Source organism: Pantherophis guttatus, chromosome 3 (genome assembly GCF_059756535.1).
Source record: "Pantherophis guttatus breed Tessera chromosome 3, ASM5975653v1, whole genome shotgun sequence".
Classification (NCBI taxonomy): Eukaryota; Metazoa; Chordata; class Lepidosauria; order Squamata; family Colubridae; genus Pantherophis; species Pantherophis guttatus.
The window spans coordinates 130,957,355-130,970,336 of record NC_142065.1 but is presented as its reverse complement, the minus strand read 5'-3'; the positions used below and the strand labels follow the sequence as shown (position 1 = coordinate 130,970,336).

Sequence of the window (12,982 nt, the reverse complement as noted above, 5' to 3'; positions counted from 1 at the left end):
ATAAATGCTAATTGAATTGAATGGATTAGATTGATACACTAACAATCAAAAGGGAATTAAAACTTTCAGCGTTGCATCTGTTAAACATTTTGCTAAAAATGAGTTCTCCTAATCTTCAGTTCTTTCCTGAAAAACCCTGATATAAATGGGCCTTGACTTTGACATACAGTATAGTTTACATTACTAAAGAAATCAGTTATGCATCCAATGCTCTCTTCTTAGACTTCTACTACTATTGGTGTAAATGGCCATCTATCACAAGACCAAATAACTTGAAACTTCCAAAGAAATACCAATGCCAACTGATATTAACATAAATTAATAATAATAGAGCTTCCTGTATGTCAAAAAGCCCAGATATAAAAACTCCTGCTAATTCAGGTAGAGGATATATCATTGAAGTAGTTCTGGAATACATATGAAAAAAGCAACAGTTCTGTTCTGGCATTTGTCCAATCTATGGCATTTAGAAGAAACCTGTCACAAGCATGGTGGTTTTATTTATCTTTGATGGTTTAAAGAATTTGTATAATCCTTAAGTACAAAAGCAGTCTGCAATAACGCACATAAACACCCAATGTTCCAGCATTCACTTGCATAGTTAAGATTAAGCTTTTATTTACTTATGTCACAAATGGACCCAGGTTAGGTAGAAGAAGCAGGTATCCAAAAGGAAGTTGTGACAGGCTTAGAAGAAAGAGCTTTCAAAACTGACAGAAAAAAAAAGGGCTACACTAAAGGTTTATGATTGAACAAAATGTCTACCAGGAGACCGCAATATTTCTCCTAAAAAAAAGAATGAATGTAGCCAAACTAGAGAAATGACTCATTTCCTAATGTCCACAGTAGTTTGGATCAATCAATGTAACAAAGCAATCTATTTTCTATCCAAGGCCTAATGCCATGTGTTTCAATTGCACCCCTTTACTATCAGAAGGCTCAATAATAAAATGTATCATTACTATTCAGCAAGTTCAAGCATGGCAAATCAAATGTAATCCAGCGACCTAGTTGCACATTAACACAGAAAGGTTTCATACCTCTATTTTAGGGGAGACAAAATCCTGAAACTCCTGCAATGAGAATATACCAATTTTATTACCATATTCATGCTAGGCTTTGCACTTCAGCTCAGGGGCTTCTTGCAACAATGCACCAAGAAGCCTCTTAGCGCCATGCTGCTGGTCCAGGCTGGATATGAGCCTCATCCTGGGATGCAACTCACAGGCTTCTTGCAGCTCCAGAGCAGTGATGAAATCCAAATTTTTTTACTATCGATTCTACGGGCGTAGCTTGGTGGGTGTGGCTTGGTGGGCATGGCAAGGGAAGGATACTACAAAATCCCCATTTCCTCCCCACTCCTGGGGGAAGGATATTGGAAAATCTCCATTCCCACCCCACTCTGGGGCAGCCAGCGGTGGTATTTGCCGGTTCTCCGAACTGCTCAAAATTTCTGCTACTGGTTCTCCAGAATGTGTCAGAACCTGCTAGATTTCACCCCTGCTCCAGAGCCATGATACACCAGAAAGCCCAGAGTAGCAGTGCTTTTTAAAATTTATTAATTACATTTATAGAACACAGAACATCAGAGTTGGAAGGAACTTTGGAGGTCTTCCAGTCCAACTCCCTGCCCAGGCAGGAGACCTTATGCCATTTGTCTGAAATGTGTGAAAATTGCCTGAAAATATAGCAGCCCATCTCACCATTGTTGGGCAGTGTACAACCAACAGATAAAATTGTACTCTTTCTTCAGCCTCCCTGAACTCTCACACAAGCACATGCACGCACACACACACACACACACACACACACACACACACTCTACACCTTTTTTCTTCGGCCTCCCTGAGCTCATGCTGTTGTGCATAACACCTTCCCCCAACTTGCACACAGCCTATTCCAGGCCTCTTCCCTGTGGCTCCCCCATGTCCCTTACCTGGTATCCTCTCTGCTTTCCGCTTAACGACTCATACATCTGGAGTTACAATGGTAACTGAGACTGCCATGATTGCCCCCACTAAGCAACAGAGTCACATAACGTCACATTTTATGACCTCATTGCTTAGTGATGGAAACCCCAGTCCCAATTGTGGCCATAATTTGAGGAATATCTGTAGTACAAAAGACATCAGCTAATTCATTATTAGTCAGTGACTGATTTCCCACTGTGAGCTAAGCCATGGCTTACTGAATACATCACACTTGTATGAATTCACAAGGCCATAGTTTGTTGATTAAATGGATTCACATGTTGCTACAGTATATCATAAAATTATTCTAACTTTGCAAATTATTTAAATGCTGTGACATATATGGTTTGCAAGCTACAATGACAGAGTTTAAACAATACACTAAGTAAAAACCTCTGGGAGTTGTATATACATGTTTGTATAATATACTCAGCATTATATTATGCATGGCTATATCTAGCAAGCTCTGGCAGTTAATTGAGTCTATTGTGAATATCTCATCCTATTCATGGTGGCTCCCACATGGATGTCCAGGGGCAGGGGAGAGGCAAGTGATTAAATGTGTGTTCTGATGCAAACCCTGCCCTACTTGCATCACAATACTGTACACAAGTATGAAAGGGTTGGACTTTACATTGTGACATACAACCCAAATTTCATCGTTTTGACGAATTAGTGTGGATGCCTCTGGATTCCCATTTCCAAATGGCCACGTCATAGACATTTCCAAATGTCTTCTGGTTTTGACCGCTTTTCAACAAACTGGTCTAGTCTCTCTCCTAGTATAGTCTCTGCAACAAACCTTGCAATAAACCCAAAAGCCCAAACCCAAAGCTCCAAGAGGTAATAAATAACTACGGTAGTTCAGGTATTTTTATCTGTAATTGAGTTCTGCCTTCCCTGTTCTTCTCCTATTTGACTTGATATTATTTTTATATCTAAGATATTTGATTTTATTATTGTAAATAAAGGAATTTGTCAAAACTTCCTCCACATCAAATACTGCATAGTTGCACAGCTTTACGATGGGCACAAACTTTGTTAACTTCTATAATACTAGACCCTAGGCAGGAAAATCCAAATTGCAATGCTTTCTATTTTGTTCCTCCAAAGCCTAGATAGCAGGCAGAAGTCTTTGATAAGAAGGTTAAGAAGTCATCATTTGGACAAAGTACAGCATGTCAGTGAGTTCAATTGCTTGGGAGCAGCCTATTGTAAAAATCCTTAAATAGGAATCTGGCAGGCTTTGTACCTAGCTTGGCTATATCTAAAGGGCTCCAGACTCTGAAATTATTACTTGGGACTTTGTTATTGGTGGAAGACTCACAACATGACTCAGCAAGGATAGTTACTTTATTGCAGTATTGGGGAAAAAAAGCTATATACTGTACAACAGAATATGTCTACTGCAGTGGCCAGCAGTCATAGTTATATTTAGGTCTACAATCTAGGATTTCAGTTTTAGGCCGCTTCTTCCCATCTTTCTAAGACTAAGTCAACAGATATTTTGCATCTCTCTTCATGTTCCTGGAAGGCACTTAAACGTGTTGATGTAAGAGTTGACCTGAGTTTAGGAACTGTCTCACAAAATTCTTCTCTATCAGGTCCCATAGGAAAAAGAGGTCCACCAGGAAAAAAAATAGATTACTATCACCATATTGACTTTGCTTGTCAAAAGTTGGCTGCAAATGGTGATCACGTGACCATGGGACACTGCAATTGTCATAATTATGAGTTGATTGGCAAGTGTCCAAATCACAATCACATAACCATGGGGATGCTGCAATGGCCGCAACTTTAAGAACCGGCCATAATCTCCTTGTTCAACAGCATAACTTCAAATATCACTAAATGAATCATTATTAATCAAGGACTACCCTTTTTTTAAATACTTCCCAGCACATGATTTCATATGGACATTTGAAGAACTAGACTTTTAATCAGGTTAGACAGAAAAACACTTGACAATTTAAATTTACATTAAAATTTTATTAGCTGGGAACTTCAAAATAGATTTGGGAATCCTATACTTCCCAAACATTAAAATCAGGCAAATGGAAGTAATTTTTAATAATTAAGTTCCAGGAAAAAAAGAAAGTTATTTTTTTAAAAAAGAAGTTTGCTTATTTGTATGTGATTGAAACTCCAAAGTAGAAGAAACCACATATAAAGATGTTTATTGAGATCATTCCAACCCCCTTCCATTTCAATTTAAAATTAAGATTTTTTTATTTTGGATGTTACAGAGTTTACAATTCCAAAGATATTTATTATCAATTATTACAAATCAGACATTGAACTCTTAAACAACTATGGCATAACCAGAACTAGACCAGCAAATGGATGGATCTTCCTCAAGAGTTCCTCGGTGAATTTCTGTTTCTAATCCAAATTGAACATACTCCCATCCACAAGTACCAGTGAACTAATAGGCAAATTTCTGAGTAGCTATGTATAGAATTAATTACACTATGAACAAATACAGAAGTGGAGTAGCTACTACTCTGAAAGATTTAACTAAGGATATATTCTTCTGTATACTGTAGTGTATTATATTCTGTATGGGATAGAGGATATAGGGGAAAGCATAACAGAAAGCATTAGTAGCCATTCATCTTCCAAATTAGTACAAGAAGATCCATTTGGGAGCTACACATAAGAAGAGCTGCCAAAACAGGTCTCATTTAGTGTTTGCCAATAAATATTCAGAATTTCCTGAAGCCTCCAGAGAATGCATACTTTAGTTATGTTTCCCTTTCCAATTTAGCTACAATACATATAAGTAAAAACAATGTAATTATCCAGCAGACTATCAAACTTTAAATATTTTTAATATCAAGAACTTGACATTTATCTTAAACCAAGATATACCGATATACAAAAATAAGAGCAGTTTCATGAATGAAGCAGCAAGTAAACTCAGGTAATTACAGGGTATAACTAACAGCACTGTACCAGAGAACATTTGGCTCTTTAAATATTGCTGAACTACTACTAAGAGAACTTCAACCAGCACAGCAAGTGATGAGCAACACTAAGCCCTGTTGTTGAGATGCAGGTTCTCTGTCCTTGCTGTAAGTAATCCAACATTCTGATTAATTGAACTGACAATGTGGAATCCATTTGTTACATTTATATTTTATCAGTGGCTAGGTAGTAAAATATACATTTAAAATCACAGATGTGTTAAGCACAGTTCATCTTTGAAAGGAGATGCCCTAGTTGGAGGCAAATACTGAAAGAATTTGCTCTCCTCCTTTTATTACACTGACAATAGTTAAAGGTTGGCCCCCAATGCAGGAGTTCAGAAGCAGGCAAGCACGTCCAGAGTCACAAACCTTGACTGCAGCATGCCAGTACATGCTAGTCCTCAAACAAGCTGATCGATTAAATCTACTAAGTCTTAGTTTGCCAATAGAAACTAACAGGTGTGGCCAATCTTAAAGCAACAGCACACTTCCCACAAGCTCTTAGCAAGGCAGGCCTTGCTCCTAAGATAGATCTCTGTACAGTTTTTATCTCCATCTCCAAACACATCCCTTCCAAATGCCATTTAATGGCATCTTCAGTCACTCAAGGACAAATTAATTGAAGCAGCAGGAATTGGAGCCGGTTTACTTTCCTATCACATGTTATCAGCAATGGCAAGGTTGTAGCACTACTCAGCTTTCTACTCTATGAGTGGCGGGGAGACAAATATGATCCATGGGTGAACATGTAAGAAATTCCAGAATCTTTAATGATAACTAATTCTCTCAAAGAACTGAGGAAGGAGTATGTGCGAAGAAATCAATAACCTAGGCTGTGAATCTCTCTATATTTATTTTGGGGGGGAGGGGTAAGCTGTCTTCAACTATTACAGCAGGGTTTACTTCCAAGGAAACAAAAGATGAACTGTTGGGGGGGGGGGTAACAAAACCTTGAGCAACTCCCATAAATTAATGAAGGGTTGGGCCTAATATTCCCTGCCCCCCCACCCCAGCCAGAGAGGTCAATTAAGCTCAGGCGTTCCAATAAATGAATACAGCTGCAATCATTTAATCGAACTGCAGGCAACTTCATCTCCCTGCATGCTGCAAGCAGCTTTTCGGATTCGCCTGGCATTACATAATATTGCTTCGAAATACACAACAGTAGTTGAACCCCGGGAGCCTCCCCTAAAGATAATATAACGAACTGTATGCAACCGGGGTTTTACCTAGTCGTGATAATTCCATCACTAACCACCACCCACTGCGCGGTCTGCTATTTCTTCTTTTTTTCTCTTCCGCAGGTTTCTTTTTTTTGTGGGGGGGGGCGTTTTGCAATAATCAATTTTAGGGGTCCTCCAACCCCACCGGCTCGTCCTCCGCTCCTAGGAAGGGCAAACCGGCTTGGCCTCCTGACACTCAAAACTATCTAGCCGGCGGTTTTTTTTTTTTTTTTGTTTTTTTTTTTTTTTTGCCACTCGGCCGCGAATCTGGTTCTTCAGGAAAAAAGGAGCTTCGGTTGTTGCGTTTTGTCATCACTCGGCGTTAGGCAGCACTAAAAATAGACTGGCACGAAGCACCGCTTCATTGGCAACCTTGCAACTCGCGGTAGTTTCCCCTCCTAAAGATGTTAATCGCAGATACAATAAAGTTCCCCAATTTAAAAAACAAAAACAAAAAGCAGGAGAAATTGCTGGACTGAACACCGCTTTTTTTTTTTTTACCTGTTCCCCGAAGTCGATGGCGATGTTGGTGATGCCCAAAGGGACCAAGAAGCGAATGAGGGGCCAATAGTTGGTGAGCGCCGGAAATTTCACCATAGTCCCAGCTGCGCAGCGACCCCAAACACATCTGCCGGAGCGGGGAAGCTACCAGGTGGGAAAGCAGGAGAGAGAGACGAAGAAGGGAGGAAGAAGCGGATGCTTCTTTAAAAACGAGGCTGCCGGCTTTCCCCAGCAAGGCGGCGAGGCATCAGAGATCAGCAGCGGCTCCACTCGCGTCCGCCTCCTTTTCTGGTCTGGTGCGCGGAGCGGTTGCGTTGCTCCCTTTAGCAAGAAATCCCAAACACCAAGTCCATCCCTGTCGCCACCGCCGCTCCTGCCCTCCTCCCACACAATAATCTGCCGCTGGTGGAAAAAAAAGGAGGAGGGACGCCGGCGGCACCATTACCTCCACCGCCAGAAATATCTCCGGGCGTTTTTTCCATTATCAGAACCCCAAGGAGGGGAAAGAAAAAAAACACACCATCTCCACCCCACCCACTTGAGCGAGCTCGGAGCGCCCCGCCTCAGCCCGAAGTGGGCGAGCCGGCCGCCGGAAAATGATGGGAGCCGGAGGGGGGTGGCAGCGGCGGGAAACAACCACACATCCCCGGCGTGGAGATCACACAGGATCTACGCTGCTCTTCCCTCCTCCGCCTCTTCTTTCCGGGGCTGTGAGGGCAGAAAGAGGTTGGGAGAGCGAGGCCGGCTTGGCCGCTAGCGGAGGGAGAAAGCCGGCTAGGAAAAGGCCGCGCCGCCTCGCTCTTCTTTCTTTAAAAAAAAAAAAAATCGCCTCCTTTGCCAGCCGCTTTCCCTTCGCGCGTTAAGCACGTGGCCTGTTTTGCCCAGGCTCGTCTCTGTGAGCTATTTTTTTTTCCCCCTCCCTTCCCTTCCTTCGCGTCTTCGCCCGAGAAAGCAGGAGCCGGTGGAAGGGGAAAGAGAAATGCTCTATCGCTGCTGCTGCTGCTGCTGCTCCTCCTAACGCCGCGGCCTGGGCACAGCACCAGTCGAGTTGTAGGCTGGCCGCTGGCCGCCGCAGCAGCAGCGAGGTGCTTAGGCCGAAAACTCAAGGGCGTGAAAGGGACGCGCTGCGCTGGATCCAGCCCAGCACGCGGCGTTTGCGGGAGGCCGCGCTTTGAGGGAAGCTAGAAGGCGATTCTTTTCTGGGTTTGGGGACCCCCACCTGACCTTAACAGTGTAGAAAGCCCCCCCCAGATTAAAATATTCTTTATTCTTAATATTAAAAGAGGCAGGATAGAATACCCCCCCCCCGGAGAAATAGAGAAAAAATGTTCTTAAAGGCAGAAAGCAACCCGTCTTTCTTAATAGCCTCCAGCAGAAGCCCGAAGTCTAATTTAGAGATGGATATTTTGTGCCCATTAAGAAAGTCTGGGCCAATCTATTCATAATCAAAACACCTTCAGCTCCAGCTGATGGGATTAAGAAGAACAGGACATAATTTTAGGACATAATAGGATTTAACCCACCACCACCAGAATAGAAAAAGAGACAAGGCTCCCAACAGTGCACAACCTCCTAGGAGCATCTCAGAACCCTATAAAAATCCATGTACTCATCAAACCAATTTGTCAGCTGTCCCAGAACTGCTGTTGTTAGTTCTGCTCATTAATAAATTTACTTTCTTAAGCAGCCTCCATTTATTCCTGGCTTGGAATTGGATCTGATTTTTCTTCCTAGAGCAGGTCTACCTTCCTCAGAGCCAATACTGTATATCTGTGCCTTTCCCAATTTGGCAGCTTGTCAAATTGCTGTACCCCTTATCCCCAGCCAGTGGAGTCACAGGGAAATGATGGGAGGGAGCGGAAAGCTGGTTTAAAAAGTGAAAAGCAGTATAAACTGTTGCCAGATCTCACAGCAGAAAGATTGCTGTGTAATAGGTTCTTCAAATGATGTCGTTAAGAGACATGTTATAAATGTTTTGTGTTACAAAACCAAAAAATCTAAAAGCATTGGAATAGTTCTGCAGTAAGAAAATGTGCAACTTCAGGGAATTTGAAATGCTTTTGCAATTGACAAATTATGGTGCTTTTTCTTCAAATTTGAAGAACAATATGAAGTGGGAATGAAAGTTTTACAGTAAACTGATTCATGTTGCCAGATACTGGAAGACGTGGGCAGATGAGAAAGTCCCTCCCAATGAAGTGAACATTTTTCTATGAACCAGACATTGCAAACAAAGAGCATTTGTTTGGTATCATTTTACCTGCAACATCTTTCTCCCCGACCTGGATTTCATTATAAGACTTTTGAGAAAGTGGCAGGACTACATATGAACATAGATGCAAAATCTATCATTCCAAGCAAGAACATAGTAAGGAAGATCTAAACCAAATCTAGAAGATAGTAGTTTACAATGCCCATACCTTGTGTAACCACAGTTAACAGTGCAATACTGCACATATCTGCTCAGAACTAAGTTGCATTGAATTCAATGGGATCTTTTCCCAAATAAGGGTATACCAGGTTGTAGTTGAGGGATATGACCCATACATACTAGGATAATAGAATGAAATTTACTTGGACTTAGCATACCAAATAAGAAAGCTCCAGGATAAAGAGTAAATGTATAGGCTGATTTGATAAATCAAGCAGTTGACAGAGTGTAAAAACTTGTACCCAGTGTAATCAAATTCATGCAGGAGTTTAAATACCAAATTAGTACTTGGTTTATATGAGAGAATATCAGGAAATACAACAACTGAAGGCTAGAATGGGACACAAAGAAAGACGGAATGGGACAACTCGCCTCAGCCAACTCAACCACAGTCAACACCATGGCCAACTTGCCACAGAACAACTTGCTGCAGGACAATTCAACAATTCAATTTAATTTTTTAAAAATAATGTAATATTATTTTAAATTTTTAACTTTAGTTATTCACATTTTATTTTGTCCCTCTTTTGGTATCCTTTAATGATTCTATTTGACTATTTGTTCAATATTAGTGTAACTCATGTCCCTTGGTGAGTTAGCCATGGTGAGTTGTCCCATGGGAAGTTGGCTGCAGCAAGTTTTTGTAGACCCACAGACAGAGCAGCCTTTCTACATGTGTAATCCAGGGGAAAGACATGGCTGCTTTAATGGGTTGTTGGTAGGTGCTGGATTTGAAGTTGTCTCATATTTCCCAATGCTCCTATTCCGAAGGATTGCACACCCCTAATGATCAACCATTTCTGGATCATTGCCAAAGAAACATGGCAGTAGTTTCCTGTACTTAGAGACCAATACAGAGTATAAGTATTTATATAAGTATAAAAGAAGTGGTACAGAATTGCTAGAATTACATTTGTAAACATTTATTTATTAACTTTGTTCTCATGTTAGGAACATCCAGATGTTTGTCACTATCTAAACCAATAATGGGTTTCAAAAATTTTTACTATCGGTTCTGTGGGTGTAGCTTGGTGGGCGTGGCAGGGGAAGGATGCTGTAAAATCTCCATTCCCTCCCCAATCCAGGGGAAAGTTACTGCAAAATCCCCATTTCCTCCCGATCAGCTGGGACTTGGGAGGCAGAGAATAGATGGGGGCGGGGCCAGTCAGAATTTTTACTACCGGTTCTCCGAACTACTCAAAATTTCCACTACCGGTTCTCCAGAACTTGGTCAAAACCTGCTGAAACCCACCTCTGATCTAAACCTGCAGCAAGCCAACTATTTTGGCTTTCTAACATGTTTGCAAAAATATAATCAATACATTCATTCTTTGTAGTTTTTAGGCAAAATTTTTCAAGAATAATGTATTGTCCCTAAGCCTAAGATTCTTTTGAAAACCCTTACCTGCAAGAAAATAGGGCCCCTACTTCTTTGGTTGGGCTATCCCAAGCAACTTTGCTACAAAAGTGGCAGAGCAATCTATAATAGTTTATTATATATGCCCATACAACCAAAATCTAGAATATTCCAGTCAAATGATTTTGGCTCTTCAAACTGAAAATCCCAGAGACTTATTCTGGACTGTAGAAATATAATAATAATGAATCAACTACAATTAGTTTGGGCCTTTTCGCACTATCCAAAGTAAGGTACCTAAGGTAGTTGCCTCGTTTTCCCTTTGACCTCCTCCCAGCTTTTTTCAATTTATTTTTCTTCCCCTGGGAATGTTTTCAAATTGGATTAAGACCAGCTGTATGTAGGAGTGTGAGTATGTGTAAGCACAAATGTCTAACTGGAATGGGAACATTTGTAAGAAAAAATGGGCACAACTTGGTTTATGAATAACACTTGACTGCCAGTTCTCTGTAAGTGCTCACATATAAATTCTTACTAATTCAGCAAACATGATTTAGAGAACTCTTAAACAAATATGCACTGGACAGCCCAAGTAAGCAAAGAAAAAAAGCCATTTTCATGTTTTTTTTTTCAGATTGGTTCCTTTACTAAGATAATTGTGGCTGCCCATGAGTTTAACATGCAGAGTGAATGGGATCTTTTATTTTCACAGTGAAAAGGTGATGACGTGATGAATTTATCTGTGCAGAGCTCAAAGACAAGGACAGTTGCAAAACCAAAATATAACTGATATTTGCATTGGAGTGCTGTCATTAGCCAATGTTCCAGACTTTGTTTGTTATAATATTGATAAGGTTGTTTTATTATAATCCTCCTATATTCAAAGTTAAAAGTCTTATCTAAGGAATGAATATACTGGATTACTTTTTAAAAATCACTTTAAACCCAAAAGAATGTTCATTTTCTAACAAAAAGATTTTTCCCCTCTTTAGGATTGACTTCTAATTTTGAAATAAGATAGCCATAGAAAATAAATTCCAATTAAATCAGCGGACCAAATTAGATACAAGTAAATTAAAACTGCAGTTTTATGTTTGCTTGCAAGGAAGTAAAATATGTTGAACACAGACTTTACAAAGATACATAGGACTATACTAAAAAGGTTATTAGTTTTTATGAGCTAGTTAATAACTAATTTTCTTATGACTGGAGACAATGCATTTAATTCATTTGGAATATGTGAGAACTCTGTTTTGCACCCAACTGGGGTGCCTTCATCTAGGCATATCTCAGATGTCATAGTTTATTAAGACATACATAAACATCTATTCATTCAAGAATTTTCAGGACTAAAATCTACATTGGCAGCCCAGTGAATATCACTGGAAAAAAATCCTAGTGGAATACTATGAAAGAATAAAAAGAATGGGGAAAAAGTTACATATTCTGATTTGTAAATCGTATTTGTTGTCAAGTGGGAACCCAGTGAATGGCAGCTTATTCAGTAAATTACTCTTAAGCAAACCAGTGGCTCAGTCTGGTTCTTCCTTCGTCTTGTTATTCATGAACTCTGTTTGGGAATCAAGGGCAGCGGCAGAGAAGCTGCACTAAATGAATGGTTAAAATGTAGGCTATCTGGTATTGGACATCCTTTTGCATGATTAACATGCAAGATGGTTTTGTCAGGCAGGGTGGAAACAACTAATTATAATTGTTAATAAGAATAATCTCTTATTCTTTCTGCTTATGGAATTTTCCTTGTTCTAAAAAGATTACTCAACATTTTACGAGAATATTTCTTGCTTTTTCCTTTGACTTAAGTAAACAGTGATTTTAGAAAGGAATATTTGTGTGTTAATAGGAAGGTCTAAATAGGTATAAAAATAGCCATCTATATCCGTTTTCTGAATAATTCCTAGCTGGTTGGAGTTTAGTTTGTATGGAAGCAGCTTCTTTTCAGTTGGCTCAGGTTGTACTTCTGGAAGGAACAAGTCCATGGCCTGGGGTTTTTCTGGAATCACAGGCCCTTCTCAAGCAGCAGCTGGAGCTTTTGCCCATCTTCAGCAGGTCTCTCAATTAGCTGCCCATTCTGGACAGAGAACCTTAATCACAGGTTGTAACATGTTTTACATTGGACAGCCTCTGAAGTCAACCAGAAACTACAGTACAGTTCAACAGTAGCTGCTGATAGATGTGAATTGTTTCACCAACATAGTCACAGTATAATGGTTACTGTATCGGCTGTTATAAGGTTTCCAAATCCAATTCAAAGTTCCAATTCATTTATGGCTCACTTTCTGGATATCTTTAGAACTGTTTCTTCCAAAGTGATTCCACACACCCGATGCAGACATCAAGAGAGGGAATGTTTGGGATCCCAAACCTACGAGAAGTAAAAGGGTTGGAAACTTGAAGCCAGACTTCTGCTGTGGCTCTAACATTGTTAAAACCTTACCTTGAGGAGAAATGGGGTCTACTACAATATATTGACCTCCTATAAGGCCAGAAAGATAATTTTATTCAAGCAGGCG

The 12,982-nt window shown here is 40.2% G+C and overlaps 1 protein-coding gene across 1 annotated transcript in view; it reads right to left on the bottom strand.

Moving 5' to 3' along the window:
* The window catches only part of ANKH (ANKH inorganic pyrophosphate transport regulator), a 105,943-nt gene extending 98,258 nt beyond the window's left edge, over positions 1-7,685 (bottom strand). Inside the window, exon 1 of the mRNA XM_034411896.3 lies at positions 6,664-7,685. Coding sequence (XP_034267787.1) covers positions 6,664-6,759 — 96 coding nt within the window. The 5' untranslated portion in view covers positions 6,760-7,685. The remainder of the gene's footprint in view (positions 1-6,663) is intronic.
* Positions 7,686-12,982: the final 5,297 nt, after the last annotated feature.